Raw genomic sequence first — 25,356 nt, 5'->3', positions numbered from 1 at the left:
TATATATATATATGAATGACAGAGACAATTACCTGAGCCTGGATCACATGTTAGTAATCGGCGCCTCCACATCTCTGTCTAATGAATTTGTCCTTCCACGGAAGCCGACGTCATCGTCATTGTGTGGATGAGGAAACGTCGTCGGGGCCACTCCGCAACCTTGCTACTTTTCATTTGGTTCAGTTGCTTTCAGTAATCACACAGGCCATGACTATTTCAGTTAAAAAAAAAAATCCAAAGTAATTTAAGGGTTACACACAATAGTTGTTTAGATTAAGAGGGGATTCCTTGAAGAAATTTCCCCAAGGTAAGGGATGCCAAAGCAGTTTGTTTAAGTGATTTGAGGAGTTTCATTTTGACCAAAGTAGTCAAAGTAGTGCCTTGCCAGCTTCTTGGGGCCAAGGAACTATGTTGAAGTGGTTTGAAGCATTTCATTTCGACATTAGTGCCTTGTTGCAACCTAGGTGACGATGAACTATGTAGAAGTGGTTTGGTGGGGTTGAATTTTGCTACAGGCAGTTCTGAACCTTTGTAGGGTGGATTTTCACTGCACTCAACTCATATCTCCCCGTGAACATGTTAATGCATATCGTAAACCTTGGGCATTCGGGGAAAAATGAATAGTTCTGGGGGGGCTAATAACCCAATTTCTTCACTATTATTTTGAGAATTTGTGGAATTACAGTTTTTGGGGGTTATAAAAATTGTCCTGACTGCTTCTTATCGCGAGGCGTCCATCTCGACAAATAGTTCCTTGACAAATAGGCCTAGTGACCATTTCACACAATAAGCCAACTATACACCATCTTTTATGACTTGTCCAATCGATTTCATCCAAGTTTTGTACATACTTAAATAATCTCATTATTTACATTCATTTCATAAAGCGGGCGCACACAAATGCTTCCCACACACGACACACATCCCGATCGATGGCAGTGAATACCTAAAAATGGAGGCTTGCACTTTGAACACAACGAGGGAGGAGCTTATCAGCCGTGTTGTAACAACACATAGCTAAGAGAGCGAAGAAGAGCAAACGCACCAAAAAGTGGTGCGCCGAACCTTTTGAGACAACGCGCACAAGGGGACTTGGCAGGAAAATGACTCCCAACTAAAGTATTTCCCCAAATAGTGGTCTTTGCTCTAATTAATGTCAGTGTCAATTGTCCATTTGAAGAAACGCTACACAAGCACAAATGAGGCAAAATCCAAAATGTGCACTCATTCTGCCATGGGAGCTCGTCGTAACATGCCACCCACAAAAAAAAAAAAAAAAGAACGGTTCAAATAAATGATGTTCATTCCCATGACCTAACTGGAAATTAAGAGATTTTTTTGTGTTATTATCGAGTAATTTGTCCTCCCATTCTTTTGTGTACGATGGACACTGGTGTCTGCCTTGTCCGTCATTTGTGTCGGGCCGCATAGCCCAGTATCAAATCTGTTTCGCCACTTTGTTCACTTTTCAAATGACTATTTTGTAATAATTCATACTTTTGACAAGCATTGAGCCCTCCCTTAGAGATAAGTTGAGAAGCTCGGTCATGCGGGAGGGGCTCAGAGTCGAGCCGTTTCTCCTCCACATCGAGAGGAGCCAGATGAGGTGGCTCGGGTATCTGATTAGGATGCCTCCTAGGCACCTCCCTGGTGAGGTATTCCAGGCACGTCCCACCTGAAGGAGTCCCCGGGGACGAGCCAGGACACGCTGGAGAGACTATGTCCACCCCGCCTCACGGGAAGCGCTGGAAGAAGTGGTTGGGGAGAGGGAAATCTGGGCTTCCCTGCTAAGGTTGTTGCCCCCGCGACCCGATCCTGGATCAGCGGTAGAAAATGGATGGCCGGATGGATAGTACTTTTGATGGTCTGAGGAGCAAGTAACATCTTCAACAGACAGCTTGAACAAAGAGAACTACACTGTATTAAGGCGAGTAATGAAAGAAAATGACGCTTTTGGCTGTTGTGACTATGGCCATCCGTCACATTCTAGACCTGATTATTCCCTCAAATAATTGAGGACTCTCTCCCCTAAAAATACATTTTCATTTTTAGTTTCGAGGCAGAATTGTTTTGTGTTGACTCATTTTTATGGTCAATGAAGCAGTTAGTCGATCCCACCCGATAGCTCACTGCAGAAGTTAAGAGATACTCCCCACGGGAGGTAACTTTAAGGAGACATGGTTTAAGTGACTCTAGCTGGCAGATATTGGGTGAAAAAGAGCTCATTTATATTATATTATAAAATAATCCCGAGGTACAAAGATATTGCTTTGGTGCACTCAGAAAGTCTACTGCATCATTTTCTGTAAAAATTCTATTTCTGGATGCATGGGGTTTTGCACAATAATATATTGTTTGTAGCATTTGCAGGTCAGGGTAAATAAATGCCATAATTCTCTAAATCTTTTTTTTTATTTTTTTTAAGCAATGTAATTTCAAATTGTCCGAAAAAAGAAATCTTCAGATAGCAGTACATGTTTAGGTCCGCGGGGAGGAAACAAAGTCTACTATTTGGGAAACCCTTGCAAGATACAATATTCTAGTCATAGATGATACATAGCATATTGCGGAACCATTTAAAAATGAATAATAATTATTTACCGTGAATGATAAAATATAATCGATATTATTTTTTTATCCATGCAGAGCACTTAGCATCCAGCGGTGTTTGTTTTAAAGTGCTCTCGAAGCACAGCCGAGTTGACTTGAGAGTCTCTCTAACCTAAACCGTAACAGACACCAAGTGCTCTTCTTCAGTCAAGTAACAAAACCACTATATGAGGAAATATTTTAACCATCAGTGATGTGTTCAACTTTAAAGGTGTAGGTGGACATTTTGAGTAAAACACGGTGCGATGAGTTTCGGGGCGACGCAGGATCAGGATCACACACTCGCCCTCATGGCTGAACAGCTGCACCCTTCAGATGCACTAACAAGCTACAAATCCGCATGAAAATAGGACTCTCTTTTCTGATTGGTTGACGCAAATCACATTCTGTTAAATACAATGGAGGGTTTAAGGTAAATGAGTGGGGAAAGGAAGGGGTGGGGTGCCAATTTGAGATGAGGCGGGCTAAAACCCCAAATCTTATATGAAGACTGTGACGAAGCCACAGTCATCCTTCACAGTCTTTGAAAGCCGTTATTTATAGCAGAGTCCAAAGTACTTATATCGCACTTTGGGAATTTCATGTGTGGTACGGGGACGAGTCACGCACATACGTATATGCACGCAGCTCTGCTCAGAGGAGAAAGGAAAACAGTCGTTTCAAAAGGAAGCCTCGCAACTGCATGTAGTACAATCAGGGTAAACTTGCGATGGGCTGAGGAGAGGCACGCCCCTCAACGCCCCACACGCAGGTAGGAAGAGATAGCTGAGATGATATTTTACGCAACGACAACACCAAAATAAAAGGCACATTTTTTTTTCCCTTTATGAATCGACGTGTGTAAACCGTGAAGAGGTCAGCTTGTGGCGTAATCTTGAATGGCTAACGTAAAAGTGTTTTTCATATCGAAACGGATCAAAGCACAAAATGAAGCGAGATCATTGAGACGGGGCGCTAGTCTAGTCGCAACCTCCTATAACAACTCAAGAGTTTCAAAATACTAAATAGTCATGGAGTTTAGTTGGCTTCCACGTGACTACAACCTGGAAAACTGTCCGGATGCAAAAATACTATTAGAATCTGTACAAAGTAATTCATGTGTAGAGTCGACGGATATAGTTGTTTCGTTGAAGGAAGTCACCTGAGACAACATGGGTGTGAAGCGCACTCGTCTGCACGACAATTCCTAAGAAATCTGAAAAACCTCCGCCCGCTCCCAAAGATGTATGTACTCAGTCTTTTCAGGGTGGTGGTGGTCTTGGGTGTTAAGGCATGGCCTCCGATGGGAGCAAACGGGTCATTTCTGGTGGAAAAGGAGGGCTTTGACGCCACCGGCCTTGACTTTGGGAAGCTGGTGGCTGATAATCTCGGCCAGCATCTCCGGGAACTCCACGCTCAGCGATTTATTCACAAAGGTGTAAAAGCAGAAGTTGAGAAGCCCGCCGACCATCTGCACACACGCACAATGACAGCCGTCATGATCACACTTACCTTGGTATTATTTATTGAGCAAACTGTGTTCCTTCCATAAAAAAAAGATGATCCTTAAGTTGAGAAAATTGAGTTCAGGTCTGATTCATTGGAGTACTTCGGTTAAAAAGAAGACAAAAAAAAAAAAAACGGTCACAGCTGACAGCTTGACCCAGGTGCTGTTCCCACTGATCACTTTTAAACAAATCAGGCTGTCTCAAGTGTGTTGTTTTAGCTGGCAAAAATCGCTATTGTGGTTCGTTCTGACATCACGTCATCTCATAGACGAAAATCTCTGGGGAGAGATTTGTCTAAAATCTCACTAGGTGATGTTTCTAAAGAGGAAATGAGTGTGCTGCTAAGAACAGTTTAAACTCAAGTCTAAAATATTGATGATCTAAAAATGAAAAGCAGGTGGTCGTTTGTTCTTCACTTTTGTGGCTTCCGTATTCATAATTGTTCTTTCACCAAGCAAAATATATAGAGAGAGATTTTTCATCCGAATATCCAATTCTCCCACAGAAGTCTCATGAGGACATCCAAATCCCAAAATATTCGCGGGCTACAGTCCTGTGAATGGAGATGATCGAAATGTTCATGTATTCTGAGATACGACTTAGGTGAAGGAGCCCCCGACGGGCAAGCAGTTTTCACCAACTCAGTAGGCAAAATTGCCATCGGCTGTCAGTCACAACCGGTCAATATGAACGGCTGTGAGTTAGTGAATCCGAAACAACAAGTGGCTAACGCAAACCAAGAGCACAAAAAAAGGCATTTTCTTGTAAATCAAGCTTGGCTATTTACCGGTACTTAGTTTTGTATTATGACTGCGTTGGACAAGGTTGCTCTGTGTGCATTTTTGTTTCATGAAACCATGAATGCAGGTGGTATGTTAAACAATGACGTGATCAGCCGCGTTCAGTGAAGCTAAAGGTTAACAGCAACCTCCATCAGTCTGCACGCACAAGCTTTGTTGAGTTTATTCGAATGGACCAGACCCAAATTGATATCCCTCTAATAAATATGTCTCTTGTTTTCCAACTTCCTTCAGTGCACGGACGTTTCTTTGGAGTTCACGTTAGGCAGCTGCAGTCAGACTGCTTCTGATACACTCAAAATAACTGATACGCTGCAGACTGCTTCATTTAGCTTAAAGCACAAAAGATGACCTGGACAAGTAACCGATTGCTGTGCCCTGGAAAATGGAGGTACTTTGCATAAAATGGCGACAATTGCTCAATGGTTCAAGGTCGTTTTTTGTTGTAAAGTCGCTGAACTCATTCACTCTTACTACTACTACTACTACTTAGGGTAAAAAAAATCCCAAAACATTTTCTTTTTACGCTAAGTCTTGAAAGAAATTGAAAAAAAAATAAGTATCTGGGGTTGAACGTGTGGAGTGTGAAAAGACATATAAATATGTCTTTGGGAGTGTTAAAGTTGAAAACAAAACAACAACAAAAAAATCCCAATACTTATTGTCAACTACACTGGAATTGAATGCATATGATGGAATGAATTTATGCGACAACGTGTTTTGTTACCATTCTGTTGTCCTGACTGTAGGATTGCGTGCAGCTTTCTCACCTCATGCATGGAGTCCAGCAGCTTGGTGAGCTGGTAGAAACGTTGCCAGTTCTGGCTGGAGTTCTCCTCTCGCTTCACAATGGCTTTTCCCAGTTCCTTGATGTACGACATTCGTATCTCGTCGAAAGCCGCCTGACTCTTCAGGCCATCTTTTGGCACTGCGGACGAGGGAAATAATCTCAAGCCTCTGTGGACTGCTCGGAAGTCAAATGTCACGCGATGAGAGACTGACCTGTGCTGAGCAGCAGCAGGACCTTCATGCAAAGATACTCATCAAGGGAAACCTGCAGGCGGACAAACTCGCTGCTAATCCTCATCATTTGCTTGCACTGGTCGACCATGTAGGGCAGCTTCATTTGCTCCCTTCATACACAGAAGAAAAACAAGCGGAAAGGGCAACAGTTAAGGCGGGAGCAACGTGTTCGAGGGGTCCGGCATTTCGCTTTTCCCTTTGCAGTTTACTTGGGAAGACAAGTTTTTTGTCACATACTCGTTCATGATAAGGTCCGGAGCAAAAAAGAGGATGTTGCTGTTGCACTGCCGGTACGACCTCCAGCCCAGGCTAAATGACATGAGGAAGAGCCACGAGCACTGGAGCAGGGTCATCTGGTCATCCAAGTGGAGGTTCCTGAAACCTGAAAGGGAGGAGAGCCCGGCTGAAGACTGAGGACACATTAGGACCACTTGAACAAAATCAAGAACCCTGTTGAAAATTCTGCCTCAACCGAGATAATAAGAGTCAGTTTCAATTGACGCTGTCGGAGAGATTCATTTAACAATGTTTTCGCTAATTTGATGCATGAATATTGAGAACAGCTCTCAATATGCTGCAGCTACAGCTTAAGGCAGACTCGAGACCTTTTGTTCACCTTGAAATTCAATAAAGACCAATTTCACAATGTGGGACATGGTGATCCCACCTTGACCAAAAATGCTCCATAAAGGGATACGCATCTGCTGCTCTTAGGAGTCCAGACTAAAATTGAATGTGTGACTTTACCACCACATTTTTTCAGACTTTGGAGAGAATGATTTAAAGCAGTTGAATGCCAATTTAAACCTTGTTTTTTTTTGTTTTTTTTTAAACAACGAATGCCTTTCATGACTGTTTAAGAAACACAAATACCCTGTAGGTCTTTCTGGATGATGACGTGACATATGTAATTGATTCCCGTTGATTATTAATGCAAGATTTTCATTTGAGAAAAGCTGCGAGTTGACTTTAAAGTGTCTGTGAAAAACAACGACTTTTTTGGGGTGCGGTCATCTTGCTTTTCCAACTTACAAAAAGGAACATGCCGCAACATTTCAGGGCAAAGAGGAATTTGGCAGTCGTTTTTGATCATTGTGCTATGATGTTCCCTCAACAAAGAACAAGTTGAACAATCGTTTGCCCTGGTTTTGCCCAACTTCTGTCAGTGAGCTTTCCAGATGAAACCCACCTGGCAAAGCCTTCGCCCATTTGACCGCAGAAATGAGCTGTCGGCCACCCAGTCTGTTAAGAGAGGTCAGGACGCGCGAGAGGGTGTCAGGCAGGGTGTTGTCGTAGCCCGCGTAGAGGGTGTCGGGCTCGATGGCCTTCAGAAGGGACAGCATCGTGGGGGCCAGCTGAGGCATACACTTGGGGACGAGTGCCTGAGGTTCGGCTGGCTTCGGGGGCAGCAACTCGGGTGAGTTGCTTGGCTGGATGCCTTTCACGCGATTCTTCTTGGTTTTGCGCGCTGCAGAAGACACGCCGAGTCAAGAAGAACATTCATGATAGACTGTTTTGCACTCAGAAACTGTGGCTGTACCTTCTAGATTCATGCCGGCCATTAGACACTTGCGGAAGCGGCAGGCTGGGCAGTTCTTCCTCCTGATTTTATCTATGATGCAGTCATTTCTTCCAGCACACAAGTAATTATGTTGCCCTGAGGAGTAAGAGGAGAGGAAGATTCATGTTAGGAGAAAGGTTGTAAAAATAAAATGTAGTGAACCTCTGTTACAATGCAGTTCATCTTTCAAGAACCAGCTGTGTGGTGGATTTTGAGGCGATCCTTTTATGGGTTTTGAAAGATAAGGGCACGTCCAAATTTTAATTTGTACCCCTAAAACGCGGAGTCCCTAGAGCACAGATTTTAGCCTGTTGCGAGAGGGTCTGATAGACAGCGGTTCTCTATCGTCATAAATTAATAATTGATTCCATATTTGATGTTCTTACACTTAGACTAATAGCGGAAAAAAAACAGAAATCACAAAAAACAAAAACGCCACTCAAAAAACACAAAATGATTGTGTCAAGTGTTTTTTTCCCCTTTCTTTCTCCATGAAAAAGTCATGAAATTCCATTTGTACATACTAGAAAATGAGAGCACTAAAAAGATTGTATGGTTTATTTACACGGCTCATTTGTTATTTTTTATTTTCCGTTGAAAAAAAAAACACCGATAAAGTTTTATCTGTCGGTCTACTCCACTAAAGTAATAAATGACTCCACAAACACATCGAGAAACAATATACAGAATACATAAATCAATCTAATCTCACGACATTATTATTATTATTATTTTTATTATTCCTTCAGCACCCTTTCCATCTAACTGAGATTGGATAACTGAAAATCAAATCAGCAGCTCAGAATGGTCATGTTGGTCTTTTGTGGGTTGAGTTACTTTACATTTTGACCTATGAAAACAATTACTCTGCCAAATGTTACAAACATGACGGAGGGAGAATTTCACTTCTCGAAACTTCTGCCAATCCTCGTTGAAAATGGATTGACGGACTGCTCGGTGTCAGTGCAGAGTTACACTGAGAGTGGTTTCTAGTTGGTCTTGGACATTTATGTGTCATTTTTGTGCAGTAACTCCTGAACGGTTTTGACAATGGCAAGTAATTCAAAATGAAAAAATTGCCAAGCTACAACAACTGCTGTCATATAAGTTTTGCGAGAGAAAATTATTTATTCTCCCAACACAATATGACGTGATCACGGTGTCATGCAAGCAAATCTGTCTGGTGGCAACTTCACCTTCCACTGCTCTTTTGAAGAACACCTTGCAGCTGCCACACGTGAGCACGCCGTAGTGGCACCCAGAAGCCTCGTCGGAGCACACCAAGCAGATTTTGTGAGTGCCACTCTTGCCCTGGGTGGACGACGGCGCCGTGGTGCCTTCCGGTCGGGAAGTCGAGCTGAGGGGAGACGACCAGATCGAGAGAGGTGAGGGATCTATTTAAAATCTGTTCACATCCCTGCAAAAAAATATCATACTTGATGGATTTGGTGTCATCTGTCACTGCAGTTTCCAATTGCTGTCTACTCAACGTCCCTCGCACAAAATTAAAAACTTAAGGTTATTCACCCTTGCGGTTCTTTGACCACAATTGGGGTATGCACATCCTTTCGGGTGAAGAACTGCGTGTTCAGTTAAAAGCACACCAGTGAAAGCAGCATTTGACTTGACTCCTCATTTTGATGTTCTTTGTAGTTTCTCGTGTTAACTGTTTTTGTGTTTCTGTTACGGCTGAACAATGAATCAAATTCAAATGGTCATCTCAATGTTGTCGAATGCAATTTTCAAACAAGTTAATGACTCTAAATAAACTGTCTCACTTATTAACTCATGGTTCATTTGCCTTTAATTTAGCATTGGACTAACCTGTAAAACCAGAACATTGATGTATAACACATCTGATATCGTTTGTTGTAGGAAGGTTTTATTTATTGCTTGTGTGTGTTTGAAAATACATGGCAAGAGGACCTTGAAAATATAACTTCATAATAAATTGAAAAATTGCAGTTAGAATATTTTTCAAAAGAATTATGCCCAAGTTTCTGTATTTCATACATGTATTGCTGCATAACTATGTGAAGCACAGTGTTTTTCGACCGACATTTTGATTGAAGACAGCTGCAAACTTTCAAACTCTTCACGTTGTGCAAGGGCGCTGTCTTGGCTGCTGAGATGCAGTTCCTCAAAACCACCGCAAGAGGCCACCTGGCTTTTGTAAATGCCATGTAGGTCCACACCCCCTTTGCAATCCAGCGACTCCATTGACAATTAAACTCCTCTCGAGCTTGAGCTGCAATCGTCTGTGTTTGTGCATCTTTGTGTCTAAACTCTGTGTCTTGACAGAAAAAAAAAAAAGGATACGTGATCAGATCTGCTGGGGAGCGCGGCGTTTTGCCACGTTTGCATAGTTACACAACGCATGATGAATGGGGGGCAGACCGAGGCAGTCGGTGGGTGTAGTAGGGTGGGAAAACCTGAGAGGAACAACAGGGCCTCACAGTCTAAGAATTCACAGCCTACAGAAAGGAAGGGGTGGCACGGAGGTGCTCCGGCTCGGTGTGGAAGACATATATCTTTATTAGTATTCAAGGAGTTGGATTCAAGATAACTTCTGAGCTGTGTTTCGGCACAGCAAATTTGACAAAAGTCTAACCAAAAACCCATTGTGGTTAGTCTCTGGATTATTGAAATATACTTTGACCCCAAAACAATTTCGCCATAAGGAGAGGCTGGGGATTTATACTCCCTTTGGGATCGTTTGAATTCATCCGCCTTCAAGTTTCATGACCTAGTGGTAAACCCATTGCGCTAAACATGTGAAGGGTCATGTAGCAAACGTTGCTGAGCCGCCGCAGACAAGTTTTTCAAAAAGCTCAGCACCCAAACTGAGGGCTGACATGCAAGGTGGGGCCAATAATGAGTCCAGTGTCAAGAAGCTGATGATGTCACAGGGTGTGGAGGGCTAATGACTCCACCTTGCTTTGGCCCAATGGAGTGCTGTCATTTGACAGCTTTCCTGTGAAGGCTTTAAGCTGCTCATTGGAATCCAATTACTTTCACGCAGTTCAAAACTGAGGTAAAATTCTGTCAGAATGAGGAGGAAAGTAAGGACGGAGAAAAGAACCGGTGAGGAGCCAACGCAGACGACGGTGGTGCATTCCACCATTAAAATGAATGGAAATTACATTAATTCATTCCAGGTCACCGTATAACATCAACCAGAAAATTTGCAAGGTGGTCGTGTAACACGCACATAAGACAATAATGCAGCTTGGTATTGGTCATTTTTTTGCAGAGGAAGAATATATGCCCGCAAGTGTGCCTTACTATTGTATACTGTCGTCTTTCTCCATGTTTGAAAATGTGTTGCAACAGCTACAGCAACGCTAGTTTCACGAACCCATCTACGGCGTTTTGCATTGTGTGTTCGCATTAAGATAGCAGACTTGCGTAAGGCAAAGTTATTTGGTTTGGTTAAACACTAATAATAATTCTCTCTGTTTCACTTTTAATTTTACAGTGAACCTCGAATGGGAGTGGCAATAAACTGCTTGAAGCAAACACAAAGACATGCCAGACCAAGTTCGTTTTAAGGATGGTCAAAGATGAACAAAGCAGTGATTAACAGCGTAGTTTCTGATCTGTTGAAATGAAATGAGTGTGCTCAGTCAAAAGGAAGTTGCTGCCTTTCCTTGGAACGAACTATGGGCCAGCGTTCATCCAGCAGCGCAACAGCAATGAGAGAGGCCATGACTTCAGCGAGAGCAGGCTTGGGAAGTTAATCGCTCCCGTTTGTTATGTGTGATCAATCAACATGGCTTTTATTGTGACAGGCTACGTTTGAAATAAGGCTAGTGGCCCAGTGACCAGTGTCATGTGCAATTTAACAGCTTCCTCCTCCATACACACCGTCTATTTGTATCTTCATCAGAGCCGCAACTTTCCCAATGCAATGTGTCTAATTTTAATCGATCATTTTGTGTTTACTTAACATGTCCGTTTACATTGGATTCCTCAGGCTCCCCTACTATAAACTCATGTTTTATCACGTGATTCAACGGGGCTTAAACATCAGCGCAAACCTCCTTGATGCAACTTAAGATGTTAAGGTTCATCTGAAAGAGTGGAGCAGATCAGTGAGGCCAACACAGAGGTATCTGGCAAAAGAATTTTTGTAGTTGAACGTTTAGGATATTGTACAGTATGGTTGAAAACAGAATTACAGAGACTTGACTTTGGATTTCAGCCCAGGAATAACAACAATGGACTAGGGTATGAGTAAATACGCCAATTCAGTTCGTGAGTCACAGAGGGCGTCTTCAACATCCCCTGAGTTCTTCCTGATGTTTTTTTTCTTTTTAACTGAGGGTATATGAATGCCTGGGTGAGCATGATCGTTCGTCACTGCAATATTTGTTTGCTTTCAACTTTTAGCGTGCTGTTATTGTGGAACTCGTGACACCGTGGCAGAGGAAGATTACGGCTCGACTTGCACGTCGGTGCGGTCTGCAGTCCTGACGTGTGTTCACGCATAAATTGTATTTGTATGACACACTCATAAATAGCAGTTGAAGATCACATGACTGAGAGACAGGGACTGGGAAAAGGAATGCAACTGACTGATTCACTTGGGTGCAATCGGATATTTCTTGACAGTTACGGTAACCTAAAACAACTTTACGAAGGAAATGATATACAAAGAGAGATATAACACTGGCGCAACAGCAGGATGAGATATCTTCATGAAGCAATTTGCATTGTTCTGTATCTGAACTGGATTCATTTGCGAGTAAAATCTGACATCTGATGGCTACGTTACACTGTCAGACAATTTGCTCTTCCCATCGCCGCCATATGCGATCCCAGCTGCATAACCCAGTAGTTTCCAAAGCAGATTGCACACTGGCAAACTTCAGGAAACGTGGCACACTATGTTTTTACTTGGTTTTCGTGAAAGAGCCCCCCCAAAAAATGTAGACAATCTGCAGTTTCAAACTGTCAGCCCTTCTCATAATTCACCACGAATCAATATTTGCTGATTTAAATTTTCTTGCTATAAAAAGGTGACACACACTATTAATTTAAAACTAATGTCGCTGCAGACCTGAAGATTTGAAAAAAAATGTTCATGTTATTGCTGCCATTGAAAAGGTTTACAAGGCTTCCTGTTTGATTCCATCATTAAAAAAAAAAGGATAGGTTTTCAAAATGACCCCCAAAATATGTCAGCTTAAAACGCCACCCACAAAAATGGTTTTACAACAGCGAAGGAATTCCCACGGGCTCACTTGAGGAGTGATGAGCTCAATATAGGGTGATCGTGTCACCGCTGTGATTCGAACCGATATAGCCAAGTCCTCTTGTGTCATGCAAAGGAGAGCAGAGCAGAGACAGGAGGATGCACTTCTTCCCTTAGCTAAGAGCCACCAAAATAGAACTAGGAACTGGTTTGCACAATCTGCATCACTCTCACACGCAAAAGAGCGTGGCTTGTAATTTTAGTGTGGAGAGACAATATTTGTTGGGACAGACTGGGCTGTGAGAAAACAATATTCAGGCAACTGGATGTGTCGAGTTGGCTTGGTGCGTACAAACGACGAGATGGTTCCGACCTAAACTCTGTTTCCACCAAACAGTACAGTTGGTTTGGTTTGTCGTAATTATTGATATTCTTGTGTTTCATTTTCAAAAGATGTTTATGATGTTAATTTAACTGATCCCAACAGAAAATACAGTACAGTGGAATCTCCATTTATCAGACCCGGAAACAACACACCCTAGATTCATAGACATAAAAATAGCGGTGTCCAGTCCACTCAAAACTCCCCTTTGTATAGTAACTTTCAAAGTCTGTTCGTTCCAGCATTGACTGCAATTCGCCGTAGAGAGAGGGACTGGTCACACATTTCCGACTTACACTGCTCTCTTGTCGAAGATAAACAGACTTAGACTAGTACAGGAAAAACTAAAATGTACCAATGTGGCGGCCATGTGATTAGGAGCGATTGTCTCATCAAAGGTAATGGAAAGCATAGACTCTACATAACTATTTGCATTGGGTTGGAGCGGAAAAGCTTTATTCCAGAGGAAACTGAGAGAAGCTACAGAACGGACCGTTGCAGTAAAGTGGAGATTGGTGCTTGTGGAAAAAAGCATCCGATTACTTATTTGATGGAATAATCGATAAGGCAATCGACTCTAAAAATACTTGACTGGCAGCCCGACTTGCTCACATAAACCAACCTATACGTTCTTCTTCTTCTCTCATCTATGTGATAATTTTACACAGTGCCCTCTAGTGTTCATAATGGGAGACCACATTACTAAACTGCCTTGTGTCACTGGCTACATTTAAATGTTTGGCACAATTGTTAAAAAAATGTGACAGAGAGACAAGTGTCAATTGTTACGCTAAAGCAGGGGTGCCCAAACATTTTGGACTGAAGATCGACTTTTCGATCAACCAACCTCCTACGATCAACCTGTTAGCGCGCACGCACACGCACATACACACGCACACTGTGATGAGCAACAGCCTGACACTGAGGCGTGCGACGCACTTTTGAAGCCTGTTAACTATCGTAGCTCACACATGCCGTTTTAAAGTGCTTCCCTCGGCCCTCTAGATTCCTATTCTTTGCCCGTGCCCTCGGTGAATTGTACACGAAACAAACTCTGAATGTGAATAATGATAACGATAAAAGATATAGCGCAACAGCTCTGATCACAAGCTGCAATTGCAGACTGCTGAGCGCTAACAACCTCCGGTGACGCAGGTCACGTGCCATCGTAGGTTAAAGATTTACCTGCTTTATTTTATTTTTTTAATGATTTTTGTGAAAATGAGACTGATAAGATGATTAGGGTGCAGTGTACATTAACACAAAAAATATATTACTAACATGTACAAAGACATACAAATGGTTGGGTTTTTTTTTCTCCTCTACACCCCTCGCGATCGACTTTGGACCAGCCCGCGATCTACCGGTCGATCGCGATTGACGTAATGGGCACCCCTGCGCTAAAGAGTGTTGTATTTGAGAGAGAATAATGCCAGGTTCAAGAAAGGTTAAACTTTGTGAAGAATATTTGGTTGAAATCAAAGGTTTTCATCACAATTGAAAAATAGGATGGCATTTTCAAGTCTCAATAGTCGATATTTGTGAGCACTCAAATGTAAGTACTTCTGGGCGCTCTGTCAAAGTGGTATCGAGGCATCCCTACTCAGGATGACATAGAGCAAATGAGCTGTACTGTTACTAATGAGAGACATATGGTCCTGTCAGATCATGGATACATTGTCACATTGTGTTGCAGCATAAACTGCAAGAGCAGAAGCAGTCACATCACACATACTGAGCTCCTTTAACACCTACTGCGAATTAAGCAACAACACCACACTCTGACAGATGTTATGCTTAAGAACTATTCAAACTCAAAAAACCCACACATTTTCTGTTTGGAGTTACTTTTAAGAGCACTTGGGAAAACTATTGCATTGTGCTATTATATTAAGTCCATATAAGTTACCTCTGACTTGGCAGCCATGGTTTCATTTATCATTATGTTTGTTTCTAGTAACAGCCACAGCCTTCCCTTTTATCATGCACAGCTACACTTGGACGCCTGAGCAGCAACTAACTGCTTTTAACTAATGGCAAAGCCGAAGAAATACAACCCAAAAGGACTTGACTTCACATTCATAGCCATAATTGCCACAGTTTGTCAGTGCGTGTTGGTTTGTGTGTGTGTGTGTGTGTGTGTGTGTGTGTGTGTGTCGGTGGGAGGTTTCCTGCAGCAAGAATGAATAAGAGCCCCACTGCTACTGTGCACAAGGCTGTCACAGCTCAAACTGGGTGTGGGAGGAACCTCCTAAAGTTTGCTGACTCGACACATAAAGACAATGGTAAGACGAGGAGCTCGACCCGCACGCATACTGCACCTCGATGGGAAAACTTTCTCAGAGCTTACCTGGTGTCATACTAAACACAAGTATGAAAATGCACAATTGTGGTTTCAGGCCGATGTGGTAAGAGAGCAATCGTGATTGGAATGGTCGGCATTCCATCCTGTGCATTCACTCAGCGCCAGCTGTGTACAGGCTGGAAGTAAAAGTAGGTCAGGGAAGTGAGGGCTTCACGGCGGAGCTCAGTGGTTCCGCCTGCCTGCCTCTGAAGCACATACACACGCACACACCCACGCATTATACACAAAGCTAACTGATGAATGTGAGGTGATATAAAAAGCAGCTCGGAGACTTTGGTGACTGTAAAGTTGAGGTTGACCTTGACTGAAGGGAGTCGTAGAGGTGGTGATTGTGGAAGTTGGGGCCCCCTCTGCATTTTGACCCAAGATTATAAATAACATTCTGTATAGAGTATACACCAACCCGCCACAGCATTATGACCACTTGCACAGTATAATTATGTCCAATGCAAGAGTGCAATACAAATGTCCTGCAAAGATAATGCTAAGCTTTGATCGCCAAAAGAATTCATTCAATATGTTCAATGCTACGGTTGTAGCATGTAGTGGTGTAGAACCGTGCTGCATCACAATGAGAGCAGTGTGTCTTAACATTTCTATTACCTCAAAGAATGACATTGGTCTTGTAAAACATCACAAACAGCTCTCAGTCGAATGCAGTCTAGTTCTGCACCATTGTGGAATTTCCCTTCCCACACACACACACACACACACACACACACACACACACACACACACACACACACACACACACACACACACACACGTATCGTCCTATCAATTCTTCAAAAAGCCAAACATTTTTGTGTCACACCTCTGAATCTGTGCATTCTGTGTTGGTGCTTTCAAATACAGAATAACAATGTGGAAAATATGTACTTTTACAAGCTGGGTAAAGTGGGCTATCATGTCTTTGCTTGTCACATAGGAGTCGAAAAGTAAATTACTGAATGCTTCTTAAATGAGGGCGGGACCCAAGAACAAAATCAAACCGTCTCCCTTACTGCTATAGTAATATAATTAGTAGTAACCTTTTAATGCTGACATCAGACGACACAAATGAAGCCAGATTTTGAGCAGAGAGACGTGTCGCAAACTTAGTGTCTCGTAACCGATTTTGAGTTGTCTTGACGCGTTCTAGCCTGTGCAGTGAGACATACTCAATGACGACGAAAGTCTGGCATGTCAGAATTTGTATTCGCCTTGTCGCATCGTGCGACGTCCTAGGTCATCCTTCGATCGGTTCTTTGGCACTGGCCAATAGGAAGACAGTACCCTCCCAACTTATAGCGAGAGACTCGATGTGGCGCACACAACCACGATGTGTGTACATTATTTAAAAAGTGACTTGAATAAAAGGGGAAATATTGCAAAGTAGACGTTGCATTTCAAGTCATGTTACGTTTGCTTAACTGCAAAGCTAGTAGCTGATTCGCAAACGTGGTGTTATTAAACAAATTTGTTACCTCAGGTTTTTGGGAGAGGACAGACAGTCCATCCCGCCCTCTTCCCAGCATCCAAGTACGGGTCCATACTCACTTTTTTTTTCCCTTTTCTGAACATAGAAACAACGCACACGCACATTATGCCTGTGTCAACAATACAATAGCTGCCTGTCTCGCCTCCCCGACGGAACTGAATCTTGACAGAAGCATGCAGCGATGGGGCAGGGTTTGGTTGGTAACGGACTTGCAGTGTGAAGCCTCTCCCGGTCCAAGACACAGAACGATATTTATTTGGTAGTCTGACAGCCCGATCGTTGTGAACGGCAAAAAAGTTGTGTCGTTTGACAATGTCATTAGGCTCAAAGATGTAAATACATTCCAATTCAGTCTCCTCCAATTCAGTCTCCTCCCACAAATGTCAGTCGAGTCTGAGATGCAACAAACAGCCTCCGCTAAAATAAGAATGCGTAAAAATGAAGAAATCCTGATAAATTGAGGGCTATAAAATACTGTCTTACAATTTGGGTGTGGGAACTACTCTATTCAATGAGATGGACACAAACTGTGCTCCCCTTTCACACTAACGTTGAGTCAACAGCCGGCCGCAAATTCCAGGACCAGAATGCGCTTATCACGATTAATACATGTTTTATGTTGAGAGGGAAGAAATTTCATCTGTGCTGTATGTTACACATACGTACAGCACATTTGACAATAAAGTTGTATTCAATTCAATACGACATGACAGACTAAAAATACTACTTATTTGGTAAGAGCAGCGGGATCACAATGTGGCACTGCTAAAGGCAGTGTCAAGCTTCATCCACGTTTAGGAGAAAATGCCACGCTGAAAACCTAGGTTACATAACATGTCGAATTAATGAGCTCTGGGAACTACTCTATTCAATGAGATGGACACAAACTGTGCTCCCCTTTCACACTAACGTTGAGTCAACAGCCGGCCGCAAATTCCAGGACCAGAATGCGCTTATCACGATTAATACATGTTTTATGTTGAGAGGGAAGAAATTTCATCTGTGCTGTACGTTACACATACGTACAGCACATTTGACAATAAAGTTGTATTCAATTCAATACGACATGACAGACTAAAAATACTACTTATTTGGTAAGAGCAGCGGGATCACAATGTGGCACTGCTAAAGGCAGTGTCAAGCTTCATCCACGTTTAGGAGAAAATGCCACGCTGAAAACCTAGGTTACATAACATGTCGAATTAATGAGCTCTGTTACAGTACCACCAAATACAGGCTAGATTTTCTACTTTGTTACGTAATTCAACTGTAGCTTAGATTATGCCATATCAACCAACATGTGTCGAAACTGGGTGGTGTATTTTTAGAATTGTGACACCAAAGCAACATTCATTGTCTGCGAAGTAACAGTTTATGTTGAAGCAGGCAAGGCAGACCACAAAATCGGACTGCATCAAATCAAATGAACACCTAAGGGATGGAAAATTAAAGATAAGCCACCTAAGTAGCTAGTCTAAAACAGCTGGAATGATCCCTTTTGGGTAAAGATACCGTGCATCCAGAAGATATTTACAGTGCTTCACTTTTTCCACCTTTTTTACAGCCTAATCCCAGAATTGAATACAATCTAAATTCTTCCAACGTGAAGAAGGCTCAATCTTCGTCTCATCAGAGAAGAAAATATTATTTTTAATGGTATGAGAGTTGTTGCTGGTTAGGAACTTCTTCCATTTATGGGTGAAAAAGGCCACTGTGCTCACTGGAACCTTCAAAGGCGCAGAAATCTTTGGGTACCCTTCCCTAGATTCATGCCGCCAAACAATCCTGTCTCAGACGTCTACAGACCACTTCTTTGACCTCATCATTGGTTTGTGCTCTGACATACTCTGTCAACAGTGTGACCATATATTGTGCAGATCCAAATCATGTCCAATCAACTGAATTTACCACAGGTGGATCCAATTGAAGTGTCGGACTCTCTCAAGCATAATCAGTGGAAATATGAAATTTTGAGCTAAGTGGCAAAGGCTCTGAATACTTATGAACAAGGTTTCTTGGCTTTTCTTTTTTTAATTGAAAAACAAAACACACAAAAAAATCTTTCATGTCATTATGGGGTGCCGTGAGTAGAATTTCGAGGGGAAAATGTATTCGATTTTGGAATGAGGCTGAAACATAAAATGTGTGTGAGTGTGTGTGTGTGTGTCTGTGTGTGTGTGTGTGTGTGTGTGTGTGTGTGTGTGTGTGTGTGTGGGGGGGGGGGGCACTGTGAATACTTGCAAGATGCACTGTAATTGAAATGTCGACAGATGAGATCAGATAACGTATTACCGGTAGATGTATTTTTTCCTCTCCCTGATCGAAGGATCCAAGCAACCTTCCCCAAAGATCCTAATGAGAGCCCCTAGTGGGCGAGTCAAAGAAAAACAAAGACTTCAAACAACACCCCTGTCTGATTTCAACAGGAAGGTCACTTGAAACACATTCTGGTATTTAAAAAGGCCACGATCAGGCAGGAGGAATACAATTGTCCCTGATAAAATTGGGATTTGCTTCTTTTAACAGCATATTCGATTTGTAGAACTCTTTTGTACTGCAGAGTTTTCTAGTATAGCTCAAGAGTCTATGGAGGAAAAAAAAAGAAAGAAAAAACGAGGGGGCCTTAGAGGGTTAAACCAGCAAGGTCACTCAGGCTTAACCCTACATTTTTGCTTCGACTTTAAATCAAGCAGCAAGGTAACCAACAGTATAAGTCAGCTAGCTGTCTATTTAGAATGAGCAATGTAAACCAGACTACGAATGAGCATGCAGATGATAGATCAACAACATAATGGACAGCTACTAAGACTGGATGTGTTTAAATTAGTCCTATCAGTTTTCAGAACAAGCAGCGTCATTTGTAACTTATTAAATACACTGTTGTAGTAAAAGACAAAATCCAAGTCACCTGGACCCCAATGGCGGGACTATTTGGCGATGCCTAAGGTCAGGGGTGCCCAAACTTTTTGGAACGAAGATCTACTTTTCGATCAACTAACCTCCCGGGATCTACCCTTACCGGCATGCACGCGCACGCGCTCACTCACTCACTCACTCACTCACTCACTCACTCACTCACACTCACACTCACACTCACACTCACACTCACACTCACACTCACACACACACACACACACGGCATGATGAGCAACAGCCTGACATGGAGGCATGCGACGCACTTTTGCAGCCTGTTAACTATCGTAGCTCACACGTACCATTTTAAAGTGCTTCCCTGGGCCCTCCTAGATTTCTATTCTTTGCCCGCGCCCTCGGTGAATTGTACACGAAGCAAACTCTGAATGAGAATCATGACGATAAAAGATAGAGCGCAACAGCTCTGATCACAAGCTGCAATTGCAGACTGCTGAGCGCTAACAACTTGCAGGGACGTAATCACACGCCATCGTAAATTCAAGATTTACCTGCTTTATTTTATTTTTCAAATTTTTTTTGTGAAAATGAGACTGATAGGATGATTAGGGTGCAGCGCACATTAACACAAAAAAATATATTACTAACATGTACAAAGACACACAAATGGTTGTTTTTTTTTTTTTTTTTTTTCCTCGACACTCCTCGGATCTACTTGGGACCTGTCTTAGATCTACCGGTAGATCAGGATCGACGTAATGGGCACCCCTGCCTAAGGTCATGTGTAGCTACAGCCTGAGGTGGCATGGAAAAAAAAACTGCAAACTGAAGTTTCATTGAATGACACAGGATCTCTTTCAGGATGTAATTTCTTGTGTTTATGGGGCTTAGGAGAGTCTGTGTCAAGTGTGCATAAATTCAACAGGTGCTAAGACACCGTGGATTATAAAGTATTAAACTGACACTGTTTTTGTTTATTTTACTAAATATTCAGTGTGTTTAAGCAGCTCGCCATGCAGCATAAGTTTATCCAAATGGTTACAGCCCTGGCACACATGGATTGTGAAGATTCTTGCACGCGAATGCTGTTCTCAGACATTAGCTTAGTATTAAACACAATCATTCCTCAGTAGGTCGTACAAAAACCCGATCACTTAGGACTTCATGTGTTTCTCAGCAACTGGGTGCTGGACTTTCTCAGCGGAAGACCACAAAGCGTGCAAGTCGGCTGCAACTCCTCCAGGACCATCACACTGAACAGTGAGGCCCCACATGGGCGTCTGCTCAGTTCGCTGCTCTCTTCTGCGACATGACAAATATGTTGCAACCTACAGCACCTACCACATCATAAAATTTCAGGACGCCAAGATGGTGGTAGGCGTCATCCTGAACACTGCAATTGTCTTTTTTTTTTTTAAACCTCAACTGAAACATAAAAATGAATACATTGCCATGTCAACAAATAAGTAACAAAGAAAAGGAAAAAATAGGAACCAAAACAAAAAAGAAAAAAAGAAAAAAAAAAAGGGTCCTTGTGATATGTAACTAACATTTACCACAAAAAAAATGGAGCTCCTTTGAAGTCTCCTTTAATTAAACAGGCTTTTAAACTTGAAATATCAGAAACAAAATCCTTAAAAAGAATAATGAGGGGGGAAAAAAGCGTCTGTGCATGATCCCGTGAGAGAGAGGTTAACATCAGAAGCAGACTGGTCATCATAGCCCAGCCTTAAGGCAATAAATACCCTGCGAACAAGACAGCACTTATTTTGCTCCATACATTCGCGTAGTGCTTCCAATCCCATCTTGAATGGCACCTTTTACGACAACCGCAAGCAAGTATTATCATAGACAACATTTACATTATGTAATACAAAGACACCTTGAGTATGTCGACGTCGCAGCCATATTGGATGTGGCAAATTGAAGCAAATTGTGAAAATGCTTCCTCTTTGGAGATTTATCATTAAGCAAAAACTCACTGGATTAACACAGAATTGTTGCTTTTTTTTTTTTTTTTTTTTAAATGTATCATGCTATCCTAGCTCAGTTTTACGATGCTATTTGCCGATTTTCTGGTTCCTATTAAAGCCACATACAATATGGCGGATGGGCTGATATATCGCTTAGACCCGGTTCAAAAATTGTCTGCTTCACTTTTGAAAGGAAAAGAATATTGATATTCATTTTAGATTTCCTGAGTTGTTGGCTCCCATGGAATCTTGTATTGAACAGTTCAAATGCCTCTTTAGTTGCCGACACTAATTTAACGTGTCCTTTCTCACTTGCACAGTACAGTGATGCAACACAACAGTCTAAACCCATAATGTAGGACTTTACATATCGCCTAATGTGCCAAAACTGCGATCGATGGTCACTAACATTTATGTTGACATCTTTACTTAAAGCTCACATCATTCTCTGAAAACATTAGAATAATCGCCCAACTTCCGTCCTTGCTTAGTCTGTCCCTTTTAAAATTCTTCATGTCGTCTGTCCTCCGTCTTAAAATTGGGTGTCTGCTTGGACCATTTCATCCAAGGGAGGCAACGCCCATCTCTGGTTATTGAATTATTTTATTATGAAAAACTGATGTGTTATAGAGAAAAAAACAAGGGCAGGCTCAGAATCAGAGCAAAAACATCTATCTAGAAAAGTGTACTTGCATCTGATTAAAACAAATAATAATAATTAAAAAGAAAGTGTTAACCAGCGTCGTTCATTGCTATCCTCAGACGATCAAGATGAGATGGATCAGGATGAGGAACTGTGAGCAGCCGCAAAGTCATCCTGTGGAGGATCACGCGTATTCAAGTGCGCCCACCATCACTTGAGATGCATGATCTGTATGGGGGATCTGTAGGTCACACTGGCCCTGAGAAGACTAATGACCTCCCTCTAATCTGTAGCATAATGAAGGGAGGGGGGATTTGTCTCTAGCTGATATAGTGGCCAAGACAGAAGAATTGATTTGAGTTTTAAATTCTTAGAGATCCTTGAAAGGTTTGAGGACACACTCAGTTTATGACCCTCCTGTGGGATCTGATGTTGATGAGCCTTCGTGAATGTGGTGGGTTTTTTTTTTGTTTGTTTTTTACGCTTCTTGTGCCCACCTTCCACTTTCTCCGTACATCAATGTATGATGTCCCGTCTTTCCCCGTATTACTGCATTCTCCACCTCAATTGAAAACATATACCCGACACATACACACGTTTTTTATGAAGTAAAAATGTCATTATTTCAGAAGTGTGTTGTAACTAGTTAGATTTTTATTTCTGTAAGCTTCCTGAAAAAGTGCACTTTTAAGAGTAATTTCAATGCAAACTGTTTTTTACTTTTAATGTATTATTATTGCTCTTAAATAATAATACTTTTAAGATTTTTGGGCTAGTCTACCTACCTCTGTACATCATTAAACACAATGAAAATGAAAACTAAAACTACCAGAACTCTCAGCATTGACTTTCTGAGGGATGGCAGCAGAATGGTTGCAACATCTGCTTTTTCCTGAAACACAACATCATCTTGCTCTTTGCACATGACGTTTCTAACTGTGACGACTGATGTTCCAACATGGGTCAAGTCGGCAACGCTCATTGAAAGCGGACTACAGTGAACAGACAATATAAAGAAAAGGCCGGTTCGGATTCCGCAAGTCGTGCTCATAATTCACTGTGGATAAATTGAATTTCAGCCATAATCGCATGCAATGCCAAGAAAGAAAGAACTCGTGACATATCAAAGTGTATTGAAGGCTTTATGTCCTGTATCTCGCCACTCAAGCCATTCTATTACTACACAATCAATGAACTACATGACGCTCACAAAACGTGACCGCAACCATTAGGGCCGTTTTGCACTGCCTGTAATAGCAAAGATATGTGTGTGTGTGTGTGTGTGTGTGTGTGTGTGTGTGTGTGTGTGTGTGTGTGTGTGTGTGAAGTTTAACACCATGGCACAGTTCTCACTGCTGCCATATCTTACATGAAAAACTAATACTGAACTGTCTGCAGTGCAAATTAAGTCCCCAAAAAAATAATAAAATGGCAGTGCAGAGAACTAGTGAACTCAACTTTATCTATAAAGCAAATTAAAAAAAACAACCACAGCTGCATTTATGTTACAATGAAAATCCCTCTCGCCTCAGTTAACCGCTGTTAACTTGTCTTACCTGGCAAAGCCGGTGCGGTAGGTAGGGGTGGCTGAGAAGGCCTCAGAGGGTTTATTCAAGCCTGAGACTGGCCCGGGAGTCAGTCCTCTGTTCCAGGGTGCACCAACGGTGGCAACAGGAACATACTGGCAGGTGACAGACTTCTGATCCTTAAGCGGCTGCGAATCGAGTCCATAGTGGAAGCTCTGACCTCCAGAGGTGCTCACCCCGCAGATGGAGATGGGACTAGATGTGGGCAGGTCAGGGGATGTGGTGCTGCTTATCTGGCAAAAAGACATCTTCTCTTGTTTAATCACACCTTGAGTGCAGAGCTGAATGAAGTCGCCATCTTTTTCTTTCTTCACCATTGTGGTGGGCGACGTTAAGGTTGTGGATACGCTTGAGCTGGACTGATCAGGATTGATAATGTTGTTGTTGCCATTGAAAGCAAGGGGGCCACTGCTGGCAGCGCTCTCAGCGGTAACAGGCTTGATTTCCTTCTCCGGGGTGACGTCCACAAGCAGAGCATCATCTGCTAGGGTGGACAGGAAGGCGTCATCCCCTACATAAAAATCCGATGGGGAGCCGGTGAGCTCAAAGTCACTGAGCAGATCCAGAGTGTTATCACTGAATAACTTCTGGTTCATGTCGATGTCTTTGCCAATGTGCTCAAAAGCATGATCAAGGTCAGTAGGATCATGACCTATTTTATCCAAAGAGAAATCCTCAGTTTTCATGGTGAAAAAGCTAGGATCTGATCCTCCGATAAGGGAATCCATGGAAGATGGGGTTAGGTGTGCTGTTCTGCCCCCTGACTGCATCAACTTCTCCTCGAAGTTGAGGCGGCTAGATGAGACCAGCTTCTGATCTTTGGTGAGGCCCTTATGTTGTGGCTCTTCCTGCAGCGTGCTAACAGTGGCAGTAATGGAGGAAGACGTGACTTCCACTGGCGCAGGGCTGCTGTTGAGGCCGTTAGACTGTCCAGGCTGCATTAATAGACTGGATGGGAGAATAATAGAGGCCGAAGAGCTGCTTGCACTGTGAGGGGCCACTGTCAATGAACTGCTCCTCTCTGGACTTTTGATGTAGACCAGTTTACTTGTACAGTCATCTCTGCTCAATGTTATGTTTACTTCACCGTTGTCCATCTTTTTGTACAGAGAGAGAGAGAGAGATTGAAAGAGTGTGATCAGACAAGTTGCAGGTTGGACAGTGTCTACAGTCAATTTGACCTTGTGTTCCTCATTCCACTCTATTGTCAACCATTCCGTTCCCTTTTAAGCATCTTTGTACACTAACACTGTTTTTTTTTTCACACGGGCTAGTGTGATTTAAGCAAGAAAATGTGGTACTCAAAGGCAGCAGGCGCGTGGGATGGGTTTGTTCTACCTTATTTATTAAAAGGACTTTGTATTCCTGTATATATATA

The 25,356-nt window shown here is 42.4% G+C and overlaps 1 protein-coding gene across 2 annotated transcripts in view; it reads right to left on the bottom strand.

Annotated features, from left to right (window-relative positions):
• Positions 1–2,100: 2,100 nt before the first annotated feature.
• Positions 2,101–25,356, bottom strand: part of nr3c1 (nuclear receptor subfamily 3, group C, member 1 (glucocorticoid receptor)) — a 23,904-nt gene continuing 648 nt past the window's right edge. Inside the window, exons 1-9 of one of the 2 annotated variants that reach the window (XM_019869707.1) lie at positions 23,949–24,042; positions 16,892–16,980; positions 8,678–8,838; positions 7,461–7,577; positions 7,110–7,388; positions 6,158–6,302; positions 5,900–6,030; positions 5,668–5,825; positions 2,101–4,060 (exon numbers count right to left, since the gene is read on the bottom strand). In XM_019869707.1, coding sequence (XP_019725266.1) covers positions 3,908–4,060; positions 5,668–5,825; positions 5,900–6,030; positions 6,158–6,302; positions 7,110–7,388; positions 7,461–7,577; positions 8,678–8,838; positions 16,892–16,923 — 1,176 coding nt within the window. In that variant the 5' untranslated portion in view covers positions 16,924–16,980; positions 23,949–24,042 and the 3' untranslated portion in view covers positions 2,101–3,907. Of the gene's footprint in view, positions 4,061–5,667; positions 5,826–5,899; positions 6,031–6,157; positions 6,303–7,109; positions 7,389–7,460; positions 7,578–8,677; positions 8,839–16,891; positions 16,981–23,948; positions 25,076–25,356 lie in introns of those variants that run through there. The other variant, XM_019869706.1, reaches the window with a different exon arrangement.

The sequence above is a fragment of the Hippocampus comes genome, unplaced genomic scaffold (assembly GCF_001891065.2).
Source record: "Hippocampus comes isolate QL1 unplaced genomic scaffold, H_comes_QL1_v1.1 scaffold9, whole genome shotgun sequence".
NCBI lineage: Eukaryota > Metazoa > Chordata > Actinopteri > Syngnathiformes > Syngnathidae > Hippocampus > Hippocampus comes.
The sequence above is the reverse complement of the archived record's forward strand: the minus strand, read 5'-3'. Positions and strand labels throughout refer to the sequence as shown.